The following is a 14,050-nucleotide window of genomic DNA, read 5'->3' as shown; positions in this document are numbered from 1 at the left end:
CTGAGGTAGTCAGTTTTTGTAAGCACTTGACCCTTACTGAGTTAGAAGGGAACTCCAGTCTACTATCCCCAAATCAGCTCCTCTCCATGCTCCTTCCCTACTCCAACTCACTTGCACTTTGGTTGCAGTCTGCTCAGTCTTTTTCTCAGTGAGCTGGTTTTACTAACATGAAGGGTATAACCTGCAATAGGATACTGACATTTAGGCCATTTCAAATTCTTCAGTTCAAAGCTGAATTCCAGCCCACTACTTCTGCATTGAAATCTCAGATTTTAAAAGTCTTTGTTTTTAGAATACTGTCATAATCTAAGTGACTAAAACATGCTTCTTAAAATTCCTTACAGGTTCAGTGGCCTTCTACATCTTCACTGAGTAAGCTATACAGAATCAGTGATAAGCAACCACTTTCAAGACTTGTTGAAGAGGAAGGAAGACACCAGCACATTTAGTTACCCTCAGAAACTCAAGATTTCTTAACATCATACTTTATCAAGTTTCATATTTGTGCAGAGAAAACACTGGGCTACCAGATTCCAAGCTTAATAAATATATATAGAAAAAATGTCCTCTATAATATTTTCTCCAGAAAGTCATTAGTGCAAATATAATTATATCAATAAAAAATAAAGCAAAAATATATTTCAAGTATAAAAAGCACCATGCTCAGAAACAATACTTCCTAAATGGCGTTACTGCACAACAGTCAAAATATAGTCAAACTTATCATTGTAAATCTCAAATGTATTATTAATCCATAGTATTTTTGGTGAAATTCTTTATACAACTTTGCAGGATGATTCACAATCACAATAGGTATGTAAGTTTAGATTTCTATGATATTCTTTAAAAATATACTCTACTTTTCTCTGACCTTGCACAATTTAAAGTATACATGACATAGGCAGAAAACCAAGCACTGGCCTGACACCTTTACTCTCGGCTTCTCTTTAGCTGAAGGTGGATATGCTAGAGACCTCCAGCTCTTCACAACGACAAATATCTTCAATTCAAAACTGTATATTTAAATACACATTTAAAATTTACGCATAAAAAAAGGTGACTTTCTTTTATGCCGGGTTTGCTCTTTGGCCCCAGTGCCAAATAGCTGGAATTATTCTTTCGTAATTATGCTACTTGCTCATTTAGCACAATTTCTTAAATAGAGTGCTCAATAACTATATGCTGAATTAAAGGGCCAACCAGTCAATAAATGAATAAAATCCTGTGGCATTATAAACACAGCTTGTCCAAGGGCTATGTTTTATAATGCCACAGAATTTTACTAGCTTTAGAGAGAAAAACTGGGCATCACACATCATTGCAAAATTTAATTAGTAAAGTGGGGTTGGTAAGCTCTGGTACCAGAGCAGAATTGCTTCTGTGGACCAGAATCTATGTGGTAACAGAAGTGTCAGAAGCAGGAGGTAAAGGACATCAACTCCTTTTAAAGCAAAGGCAACCTCCCAACTTCTGTGGGCTGAGCCACATTTGCGTGGTAAAGCAGACAGACCCTATCGCAGAGGCCCTACACCAAACCTACACTTTGCTGTCAGTAAGCAATTCAGACCATCTTGCTTCGACTTATATTCTTCCTCTTATACATAAAATATTTTCAGATAGTTCTTCTGAAACAATTTCTAAGCCTACGTGAAAATAACTGCATACTTGTCTATACCAGAATTTCTTTTTATCTTCATTGTTCAAAAAGGAATAGTTCTATTTTTGTTGGATGACAGTTGTTGTAACTATTATCTGGAAAATATACAATTATGTTTTCTTCTGTTTTTATGTCTTCAATGTTTTCATAGGGCAGAGTATTTTTTCTCTCTCTGCTTCCACAGTTTTTCAATTCATTATTAAATAATGGAAAATACAATTAGAATCAGAGCTCTTAAGACCAATGAGTAACAGACATAGCTGGAAGAAGGGCTACAAACACAATGATTCAGTAGCAAACTACTACACAGCTAGTTTGAAAAAGGCAAGCATGGTTAAATCATAACATTTAGCAAACCGTAATTTTAAAAAAGACTTTTTAGAACAATGATTTAAGTGTACCATGTACAGCCATTAAATTCAAAATGGTTATAATAGTGATGTAGAAATCTCAATCCAATTATCCTTCTAGGGACAATTTATACTTCTAGGGACAGGAGCCACAGGTTATAATCTTGCAATAATTAGCTGTTCTTTAAATTATTACAGTATTGATAAACTTTCACATTGTTTTACGTTAATGAAAATGCTGAGGTATGTAATCTGAAAATTTCACCAATTATCTCATTTTCAACGGAAAACTTTAGGAAGGTTATGTATCCTGAAAAATAAAAAGACTTGGTGACTTGGAATTCGTTCTCCTTGTTCAAGTTCTGAGGCTGTTGCGTTGACGATGAAGAGTGACTGCTGTGAAGCTCTGCTTCAAGGTCTGATAGGGGTCAATACTTCCACGCCGAAATCAGGAATGCCACTTCTGCCATCCGCATAGGCTGGCACTCGCCCAGATTTTGTGCTTTGTTCACAAGAACAAGACACGAAGGAATGTCTCGAGAATCTACTTTTCCATTTCTAGTGCCATACACACAGAAGGAATCCAGCCAGCAGAGGAAACAGGTTGCCTAGTAGAAGCCAGAGGGTGACCACCAGGCTAGAGGAACAGGAACAGAGATCTAGGGTTGAAAAGAAAAAATTGACTTTCTAAAGACATTTTTGGAATAAATCACACCGACTAAATATTGACAGATAAGTACAGACGATTATTAAAAGATGAACAAGAACCACTTTGGAGAGCAGAATCAGGAATGACTTCCTGAAACCCAGATATGCAAAGTGGTTTTTTTTACATTTTTGGGGGAAAAAAAAAAGAGAGAGAGAACAAAATGTTTATGTAGGAAGAAAAGATGCACCCACAATATCAAAGTTAAAAAACGGCACCCAAAAAGAGAAAAAAGTGTCTTTGTGTAGTATCCCAGCAAAGTTAAAGATGCTATACATGAAAGTATATTACAGTCTTGGCTATTCTGACATGGGAAGTAGGATTCTCTTCGGTTCTTCCTTCTCCCTTCTTCTAGGGTGACCATATAATTTATTACCCCAAATCAGGACATTTTGAGACAAGTGTTGAAATAAATTTCTAGTCCCAAGATGTAGCACTCCTACTCATGGTGCTACATCAATAAACTGAAACTTAGATAAATTTCATGTGCATGATCAGAAACACAATATATCTAGTCAGCCAATCTCCAACCACCGAGCCAACCCTGGGCTCTACGCTTATTTCCTTGTTTCTTGAACTTATGAAATAAAGTCAAATATGCAACCCCAGCCAATCAACATAAGCCAAGTGCTTCTTCCTTGTTTCCTGCTTGCAGCTCTTTTCTCTTATTTTGCAGGTCTCTGGACTCTTGAGAGTGGAGATTGCCCACTTCATGATGTGTGAAATAAAATTTGCTTAGATCAACTATTTTTTTTGATTGTTTTAACACAAGGAAATGCTATTAATAATTATACCAGGACAAAAGGCACATGGACTGTCCTAGGCAAACCAGGACATATGGTCCCCAATCTCTAAATAGATACCCATCTATTGTTCCCTGGTGGTCTAGTGGTCAGAATAGATATCCATCTAGCCACATCACCCCAGGCTTGATCTGGAAACAGTGTAAGATTCTATGGGCTTTGGGCCCTAGAAATATATTTTAATTCAGCCATGAGTTATTCTCATAGCTAAAGCGATTTCCCAAAACATATCTCAGAATGGAAAACATTTTTAGAGCAGCCAAGAGACCAGATGAACCTGACTTTTTCTTAAGATGAGTTGTCCTTTCTAATATTTTGACTAGTAAAGACCCAACCAAGCTTCAAGTTTGACCTGCTTAAAAAGTAAGAAAAATAGGGCTGAATAGAATATAACATCAAGGTACTGGAGCTGGCTCTTCTGAGCACTAAATAGTGTGACATGAGTATTTTAAAAAATTATTTCACTGCATGTAATTCAGGTAAGCCATGGGGGAACTTCTGTTCTTCCCTAATGGAATCATCTGGTAATTGTTAAATGTTAGGAAAATCCCACTTAGCCAAGAACAGACCTTCTCAAAGTATGGTCCTTGGATCAACAAGAGCATCATCAGGAAACCTGTTAAAAATGGAAATTCTCAGGCTCTAACCCAGATCTTCTGAATCAGAAACTCTGAGGGTGATGCCTAGCAACTTGTGTTTTAACATGATTCTGATTCATGCAAAAGTTTAAGAAACTCTGTCCTAGAGCTAGCTGCATGGCCCAATACATTAGCCACTAGCTATATGTGCTACTTAAATTTAAATGACTTAAAATGAAATAAAAGTATTTAATTATTCAATCACACCAGCTACATTTCACACCTTTAACATGTGGCTAATGAGTACTGTATTGGACAATGAAGATTACAGAACATTTCCATCACCCCAGAAAGTTCTATTAGATAAGTTCTGGCCTAGAGCATCAGGTAGTGTGGTCTTGGCTGGAATAAGGAATGAAACCTGGAGTCCAATAACACAAGGCATTTCCCTTTATTTCATGATTCTCAATTTGGCCCAAAGGAAATAGGAGGAGAACTAGTTGTTGTTTATCTACTTTTGGCACTAATATTTAACAAGCTATTAAAACATTAATGGCAGCTCTGGAACATTTGTTGTCTTTCAAAAATACTGCACTTTCTGTGATAGTACTCTTTAAAAAGAAAGATTCAAAGAAGATGTTTCAAAATGAACTGGAGACGATCAGATCTGGGTTTTTATCTAAACCTCATTATTTATTATTAGCTGTGACAGTAGACACATTACCTAATCTCTTCGTATCTTAGTTTTCTCATGTGTAAAATGATAATTTCTACCTCATTAGTTTTTGTGATGATTAAATGCAATTATATAGACTTAAGGCACTTGGCTAGCATTTAATAAATGGAAACAAAAATAACCCCTACAATCTGAAGAGACCAGAAAGAATTTAGAAATAAATCTTTCATATTTACTAATGGAAACTATCTTAGGCAATTCAGAACAACTATCTAATCAAACTCTAGCATTTGGAAGTGATGACTAGAGAAAAGGAAAAAAGATGAAAGTTTTACATTCCAAAAGAAATTACAAATGTGAGAAAAGGCTGTGTGAACTAACACCTGAGATCAGCAATAACAAAACTCAGAAGAATGTGAGGAGAAGAATATCTTTTCACATTATCTCTAGAATATTAGCAGTTTTAACGTTTTAAAAGCATATTTAAAAACCTAAAAAATATTTTAATTCATAACAGATTAAGATAATCATTTAATAAATATCTTAGGTTAATTCTAATTATTATTTTTCATATAAGTATATTAAAAGCATCACATCTAATTTTACAAGTTTGGTGGGTCATAAACCTATATTAAAAAGAAACAAACTATTTACTTAAAAAATTAGCATATGTAAAGCCTGCCATAGTCCGTGGCACACAATTCATTAAGGGCTTAGTGCGTGCTCTAATCACATAAACTAATAAATATGGCAAGTCGGAATATTTTAGAATTTCAACAGTGATACTTATAATGTTTAAAAAGCAATGCCTAAAAGACATCTATTCTTGTAATATTTTATATATTTTTCGAAATTGTAGTAATGATTTATAGATTACAATGTCTTTTTCAGCATGCTTCCTCATAGAATTGGTTAACAGGAAAAGAAATCCCATTGTAGCATCATAATATCAAAAGGGTGATGGATAAAGATGGAGCAGGTTAAATAGAAGTAGAGTCTAAGACACTGGTTGATGGAGGTGGAGGAGGTGGGGTGGTTTGTTTTCTCTACTCTCCACTTCCTTTCCGCAGATTCACCTGTCTTTGTCATGCTCCAACAATAGGATCTGATCATTTCACAGCACCTTACACTGGTCTAGCTTTCCCCACATTCTTTTACTGTACTCCTAAGATTTTTCTTTTTACCCCTGAACCAGCTGGAGTAACTCTCTTTTTATCTCAGCTCTCATTCCTAATGGTTTAATCCTTTCCCATCTCTTGGGCGACGAGATATTGACAGTTTCTTACAGTTAACCCTGAGATTAGGTTTGAGGATGGGAACTCCATCAGAACCACCTACCTGTGGACTAGCAGCCCTCTAATTCTAGCCAAAGCAATCTAACAGTAATAACAAAAGTAAGTTATCCTACCAACTTCGAATGAAAAGTAAAAGTTAACTAAAAGTATTTAACACGACATACATATACTATATATACCACATCGAAAGAATCTAAGATTTTTTTATCATTTCAAACAATTCGTTGTGTCATTACTATTATAACTGCAGAAAACACAGCTCGCTCACTGGAATACTGCGCAGAAAAGAGTTAACATAGCAGGCCTGAGATTGCTGTCCTTCAAAAGTCTTTCTTATAAGGATGGCCTTTAGCTGGTGTCTAAGAACTGGCTTCCTCCAGATTTTGCCCCATTGCTGATTCTGCTTTGTATCTTTTCACCTTAACAAATCTTACCCACAAGTGCAACAAGAGATTGAGTCCTGTTGAGTCCTCAACACAAGTACTAATCTCCCAAATCTCACCTACTCATAGCTCATGTCTAGATAATGGCCGAGGAAATTAAATCTTAGAGGTGTCGAAACTTTGAGTTCCAAAGCGAATGTAGCCCTCCATTTTCAACCAGACCACAGAATAGGCAAAAGGTTACACAGTTCCATTTAAAAAATACTTCCAGTTCAGAAAATAAAACATTGTATAAGATCTTTCTGTTCACACAGTCATGCATTGCTGAAGGAAGGGGAGGGGGAATGTATTCTGAAAAATGCGTCATAAGGTGACTTCGTCAATGTGCAAACATCATAGAGTGCACTTATACAAACCTAGATGGTATAGCTTACTATACATCTAGGCTATACGATATATAGCCTATTGCTTGTAGGCTACAAGCCTGTACAGCATGTTACTGTACTGAATACTGTATGCAATTGTAACATAATAGTATTTGTGTATCTAAACATATTAAAACATAGAAATGGTACAGTAAAAATATGTACAGTAAAAAATGATACAGCAAAAAAATGTTACAGTGAGAAATGGTACTGTAAAAAATGGTACAGTATAAAAAATAAAAAATGATACATCTGTATAGGGCACTTACCATGAATGGAGCTTGAAGTACTGGAAGATGCTCTGGATGAGTGAGTGAGTGATGAGTGAAAGTGAAGGCCTAGGAATGTTACTGCACTCTACTGCAGGCTTTATAAACACTGCCCCTTAAGCCCTCCCCCTGCTTTCTCCTGAGAGGGTCAGATATAGAACATCGAAGCTGTCAGTGCTGCTCCACGAACAGGGATGTGAGCTGGACTGACTGGAAACATTGAAGGAGAAACTGGCTGGGTCCAGTGCAGACCACCATAACAGTGACTGTCGGGAGGGAGTGAAAGGTGGCCAGAGGATCAGTTGGAATAAGAAATCAAGATGGAGAGATAAAGAAACCCAGAAACTTGTCACAGCGATGTGGTTTTGGCTACTGAATGTTGGAGCAGTGGTCAGATTAAGGAACTTTGCAGTATTTATTACAAAAGAAAAAAAGAGGATGTTTCACACGGAGAACGTATAGAACTGACGCCTCAACATTATGACTTTGGAAATTTGTTTTTGGTTCCGTTGAACCCATCTGGCACAGAAGGGCTCTCTCTGGCACTGAACTGACAGAAGAAATAAAACTTACCTAGGGTTCACATCATTACAACCTGAAAATATTTCCAAAGTAGAGGAATAGGCTGGCTCCACACTACCACAGAAAGCTTCTAATAAAGTGACAGTGGCACTTAACACTTGTTAAAGTAGCTCCTGTATCCTTGTACAGGATCTTAGGTCTTCAACAAAGAATTTACAGCAAGGTACTCTGAAGACCATCAAGCTAGATCTAGGATAGCTGTAGTGCCCTCTGAATATATATCACTGAGGGGACACTCTGAATATATATCACCAAGGAGACAGGCTCCTCTATGCTGAGACAGGCCAGTGGCTGGCTGGCTGAGATGTAATCTGTACACTCAAAATTGAGGGGCTACAAATGAGAAAGAGTCTATTACCAAGCCTCACAGATCTTGCTCCCATCACACATACACACAATCAGTGGTGGGAAAGAGATTTTCCCTAAAAAATTACAATTAGAAGAGAAAATGATCATATGGCCTGTTTTAGACTTTCCTTAAAGGGAATTTTCAAAATCTTATAAGAAAAGTCCCTCTCTACTCCAACCACAGAGACTACTCACCCAGAGGCAGAGCTCGGGTCAAGTTAGTAGCTGGAGGATCTGTTTCTGGGGGACAGAGCTCACAGAAGTCCCAACATGATGGGCAGAGCAGGTTTCCATCGTGAATCCAGCCATTCATCTGAATACTGACGGGTAGAACCTGCCCGGCCCGACTACACAAATATGAAATGTCCTGGACCCAAACCTTCAGACCTTGTGGAGAACAAGAAACCTTCAAATAGAAGAAAAAAACAAAGAAGGTCAATAAGATTTTAGTATACAGGATTTCTCCTTCATCGTCAGGAAAATGGGTTAGTATTTACTAAAAATACTGGCTATAAAACACAATTTGGGTTATGGGCATATCTTTGATCTCATATAAAGAGAGTTAAGTTATTCAGGTTCTGAAAGCATTTCACTGTATGGTAGAAGTTTTAAAACTTTGAGTCTAGCACCTTTTTAAAATCTGATGAAAGCTATAGGCACTTTTCCTGAGAAATACAAGGACTCATATCTCAATAACAAGGAGTAACTAATGAAATCAATTTTAAAAAGCAAACACATTAAAGTTAACTTTTGAAAATTTTAAATGACTGTTTCTTCTTCAAAGTTGTTTTCTAAAAAGACTTCATATTAATTTCAATTATACTACTTCAAATATTTCTAAATCTTCACTCCTGGAACTATCTTCAAAGCAAGTGCATGCTTCTGAAAATGATGAATGGTAGCAAATTTTTACTTTACGAGTAGATGTAATTTTTGGAAAAGCTCCCAAATTGCCCAGAACTGAGTTTGGTAAAGGTAGTTGACTAAACTGGTTAACACTAGGTTAATACAGGTGTGATACAAAGTAATAAACTGATTTTCTTAGATAGCTATTAAACTACTGCTAAAGGCAATTTCAAAAGAGGAGTTCCAAAAGTACATTTCAACAATGGAGTCATTTTTGAAATAACTCTATCATCAGTTAAGTTTAAATATAATAATCATTTAGAAATTTCAGGAAAACAATGAAGTGTAATCTCTTCCATAAGCCTGTCATTCAGTAACCCACACCAAGTAAATATCACCATAGTCTGAGTGCAATATAATCATCTTTTAAGTGAGAACTGAGTACCATGCTTAGTCCTGAAAAGTATACCAAAGAAGTCCACAACAAAGTACCTGTCCTATAGCAGCTTTAATTACGGAGAGAAGGGTGGGAAATGAATTTTTTCCCCCCAAAATTAGCAGTGTCAGACTGTTTTATAATTAAGAGTCAATAAATAGTAGAAACAAGAACAATAAAGATTAGAAAGTTTCATGGAAGAAAGAGCATTTATAGCCTAAGAATTTGGATTATAGAGAGGAAGAGACGTTGTAACCTGGCAGGTTGTGTCAGAGTCCGAGTGGTTGAGGAGGGTAACTGTGTAGGGGTGGGAGAAGGTGGAAGAGATGTCAACAGATCAAATAAGTAAGCATATTGAGAACAATGAGAGCCAGATTTCTCACCGTCAGAGAAAGGAGTTACAAATATGGAAAGGGAGAAAGTTAAATGAATCCACTTATGTTGGACTGAAATCAAAGATATTGGTATAAACTCATGTTTTATAAATCTATATCTATCTATATATTAACTGTATACATATACGCACATGAGTGTATATATAAATTACATAATACATATATTTCCTAGCTCTGTCTACTAAGAGGGCCTGGGGAGAAGCTATATCCCAATAGCAATGAACAGTACATCTAAGCACCCAAATCTTAGTCTCTAAATATCACATTTCACTAAAAGAAACAAGAGCTCCATAGAGAAATGGGTGATTCTAGGCTTGGGCAAAGAAAGTAAAAATGGGCCTATAATATCTTATGCTAGAAAACAAGGAAATAGTCAAAGAAAGATATGGACATGACAGAGGACACAGAAACCAGCCCGAAGGGGCTCCCTCTGGCCAAAGCTGGGGTAATTTGAATATTAAAATAAAGAATGATAGTAATGGTACTATCCATTGAATAAAGTAGAATCCTTGAGTCAATACTGATATACATAAATAAAATGAAAGAATGATAAGAAATAAGTTATTGATATAGTACTTCCCTCCAAAATACTTAATAATTAAAGAGAATCAATTAAAACAGAAAAGGAGTAACTTGTTAGTGGGAAGGTCTGGTAGATACCAACAACATCACCAGTAAGGGGACAAATCAAAAGAGTATACCACTAGAACATGAGCATCATGTCTGTGATATTACTGTCCCAAATACATTACTAGAATTTAATAAAACATCAGACAAACCCATATTGAGACATAACCTAGAAAACAACTGGCTCGTAATCTTTAAAAGTGTCAAGGTTATGAAAATCAAGAAAAGAATGAAGAACTATTCCAGATTAAAGAACAGAGACATGACAATTACACAACATGTACTATTAATCTTACTGCTACAAGGACATATTAGGACACTTGGCAAAACTTGAATAGGGTCTGAGAATTAGATATATCAATGTTAACATCCTGATTTTTTTTTTGGTAGTATTATGGTTATGTAAGATATCTTTGTTTGTAAGAAATACACATTAAAGTATTTGGGAATGAAGAGGAAGCATGTCAACAATTTACACTTACATGATTCAGAAAAAAAAAAATTTTATACTATTCTTGCGACTTCTCTGTCAAATTAAAAAAACAACGAGAACAAAACAGCTAATCCATATGTTAATTGTTTGGAAATCAAACACACTTTCCCACATAAATGGTATTAAATTAGCAAAATTAACTGACAACACTAGGTACAGGGAAGTCAAGCAGTATATTCAATCTTTGTAGATGGTATTACAAATCTGCATAATCCCTTTGCAGTGAGGATAGTGTTGATAAAACATTAAAATAACCTGAAAAGGTCCTCCTCCTATTATAGTTGTCACTGTTCTAGCTTTAATCTAATATTTATCCCCTGTAACCTAATATTCTCACTTATAAGGATTTATTTCAAAAAATAAAAAAGGGAAAATACATATGTATACCTATAAAAGCATTTTTACATAGTGAAAAGTAAAAATTAACTCAATATATAACAAGGAAGTAACTTCTTAAATTATGATACTTTAAAATGATACAGTGTTCTACAGCCATAAGTAATAAGTACCATTAGAATAACTTGGAAAGGGTGTTTTGCTCTGCATAAAAAGTACTAAGTGAAGGCAGTAAAACAAAATTACATATTGTGGTTACAATAGGTCAAAACTACATATTGAATCGATACATAAATCCTTAATGAAATTTATCAGAAAATGGTTGCTGGATTATAGCTGTCAAGTTATAGCTGGAAAGTGTTTTTTTTTTAATTGGCCTTTATAAGATTTCAAAGATAATTGTATATGAATTCTATGTGTGAACTATATCTCAATAAAACTGTTATCAAAAAAAATTAATTTTATAAGAAACTTTAAAAATAATAGTTAAATTCCCAACTACAGAAGTCCATTAAGCTCTTGAAGCTGAAATGGCACAACAAATTCTTATTTTTCAGTTTTCAGGATCACACTCTCCTGACATCTATTAGTATGGTATGGAATATTCATTAAATTGGATGCTCCTACATTACAGAATGCCTGTATCTTAGAAAGTTCTTAATGAGGTGATATAGTCATTTAATACCAGACATGCAAATAAGATAATTAAGAAAACAGTCATTTGCCCTCTTTGGATTTCTAATTTCAAAAGAAAAAACCTATTATTACTCAGTAGTTGATTTATTAATTCTTAAATCTATGTTCTCTTCAGATCTCATAAATTTGTAACTTTTTTCCATTACAAAGTAATACCTGTTCAAGAACAAAATTACATATTTTCCATTATTTCCTTAGGGCATATGCCAAGAAGTAAAATTATTATAAAACTTGCTGATATATAGCAATTATATATATTTTTTTATTAAACAAATGGAAAAAAGGCAATTTCTCTCAAAAAATGACAATATTTTCACAAAACACAAGCATCCAAACTAATATGTACATAAATAAACAAGATAAGTAAAATATTAATCAGTATATGAACTATAAAAAATGTATTTTAAAATATAAAAATCAAATAATGACATAAAATTACAATATTTGGTATAATTATTAATGATTATTTAGTTTACCTGATAACATCCACTTCCCCAGTCTGGGTAACTCAGCTTCCTTTCGCACTTTTCCATGACAAATGCTGATTTCTGAATTAGACAAACTGAATGAGGTCCGTACTTTTCAGCACCATAGTTTTTAAAAAGGTCTAAGGCAAACCAGAAAAGTTTTCTTAAAAATTGACTTTTGGCTTAAAGAATAAGAAATTGAAGCATTCCATTCTTATTATTAGAAGTTGCTTTAAAAGTCAAACATGTTTAATGGAAATTTTCAATTAAAAAAATCAAAAGAAAGAGAGCACCAAACTCAAACTGAGTTCTCAATAAAAGAATTAGTGGAAGAAAATCGTTACATCAGAAACAAGAGATAAAACTGGGCCTGAAGTATTTAAGTTAGATATGTAGAATAAATGGCACTAAGAATCACTTTACTGGTGGCCTAAACAGGAGTCACCTCCCAAGTGACCCATGATAGGATGAGGTCAATGATGTACATAATGAAAGTTTTTTCAGGGTGTTGCAACTTTTATAAAACTTTCTTATATTGATCTAGTCTCAGACTAAGCAAAAAGCTGCAGAGGTATGGGGTGGACTCGATGATCTCTAAACAGCTAATGGATGAAGCTCTTAAACCCAGCAATACTTTGAGCTCTTTACACTTAATACAAGTTTTATCTTTTGAAAGCAGAGTTCAATTAGCCCTTTTTGAAATATTATAAAGTATTTTATTTTGTTAGTTTTGAAAAATCTTAACTGTATAAGCTAAGAAAGAAATGTAATATAGAATTCTACATTTCTTTAAGAGTATTTCGAAGTCCTCAAAAACGTAGTAATCGGTATCTAAAGAAGAAAAAAGAAAAAGGAGGATTGGCAAACTACAACCCTTAGGCCAAATCCTGAGAGTTTCCTGTTTTTTATAAATAGTTTTACTAGAACAGGGCTACACTCATTTACATATTGTCCATGACTGCTTTCCCACTATAACAGCAGTATTGAGTAGTTGCAATACAGATTCTATGACCCATAAAGCCTAAGATATTTACTATCTTGCTCTTTCCTATAAACATTTGCCAACTCCAGCTCTAAAACAATCAAATGTGATACTATATCTTCAGCAAACCCATGATTGACAGATCTGTGCATTTCTTTTGCTTTAACATGGCACTGCTGGGTAGTTGTATCATAAATCTTTAGACAGTTATTAAGCTGGTGAGTGATGGAAAAAAATAACTGTACAAATTTGCCAGGTTTAAGAATAAGAGAAAAAAACATTATGGAAATTTAAAATTTAAATGCCTTAGTCTGTAATAAAGTATGGAATAAGGGGAGGAGAGGAAAGACCAAGTTAAAAATTTTGATGACCATAGTGAGAAAACTACTTATTGCTGTGCATTATCATATGTGAGAACATTTTATTTACAGAGGTGGTAAGTATGAGCTCTAAGTATTATTGCTGAGTATCCAATTGCCATACCGTTTATTCCTTTGATAATCTGTTCATTTATATCTATAAAGAGAAAATAAGTAATATGGCAATACATCTTCCTAGCCATGGGACAATAGTATTACTCTGATATCTGGAAAATGACGTTACTTCTAAATTACGTAAAATGCACACTCCTCGGGGGAAGAAAAAATAGGATACCTAATATGATTAACTAAATCCAGCTCTCCATTGAAGGATCTTGCAC

General features: G+C 34.7%; 1 protein-coding gene across 2 annotated transcripts in view; it reads right to left on the bottom strand.

The window, feature by feature from the left end:
• Positions 1 to 449: 449 nt before the first annotated feature.
• Positions 450 to 14,050, bottom strand: part of LMLN (leishmanolysin like peptidase) — a 45,596-nt gene continuing 31,995 nt past the window's right edge. The window contains exons 15-17 of one of the 2 annotated variants that reach the window (XM_011385294.2): positions 12,378 to 12,508; positions 8,268 to 8,478; positions 450 to 2,666 (exon numbers count right to left, since the gene is read on the bottom strand). In XM_011385294.2, coding sequence (XP_011383596.2) covers positions 2,566 to 2,666; positions 8,268 to 8,478; positions 12,378 to 12,508 — 443 coding nt within the window. In that variant the 3' untranslated portion in view covers positions 450 to 2,565. The remainder of the gene's footprint in view (positions 2,667 to 8,267; positions 8,479 to 12,377; positions 12,509 to 14,050) is intronic. The other variant, XM_011385295.2, reaches the window with a different exon arrangement.

The sequence above is a fragment of the Pteropus vampyrus genome, unplaced genomic scaffold (assembly GCF_000151845.1).
Source record: "Pteropus vampyrus isolate Shadow unplaced genomic scaffold, Pvam_2.0 Scaffold680, whole genome shotgun sequence".
Lineage (NCBI taxonomy): Eukaryota > Metazoa > Chordata > Mammalia > Chiroptera > Pteropodidae > Pteropus > Pteropus vampyrus.
This window is presented reverse-complemented; position numbering and strand designations above follow the sequence as displayed.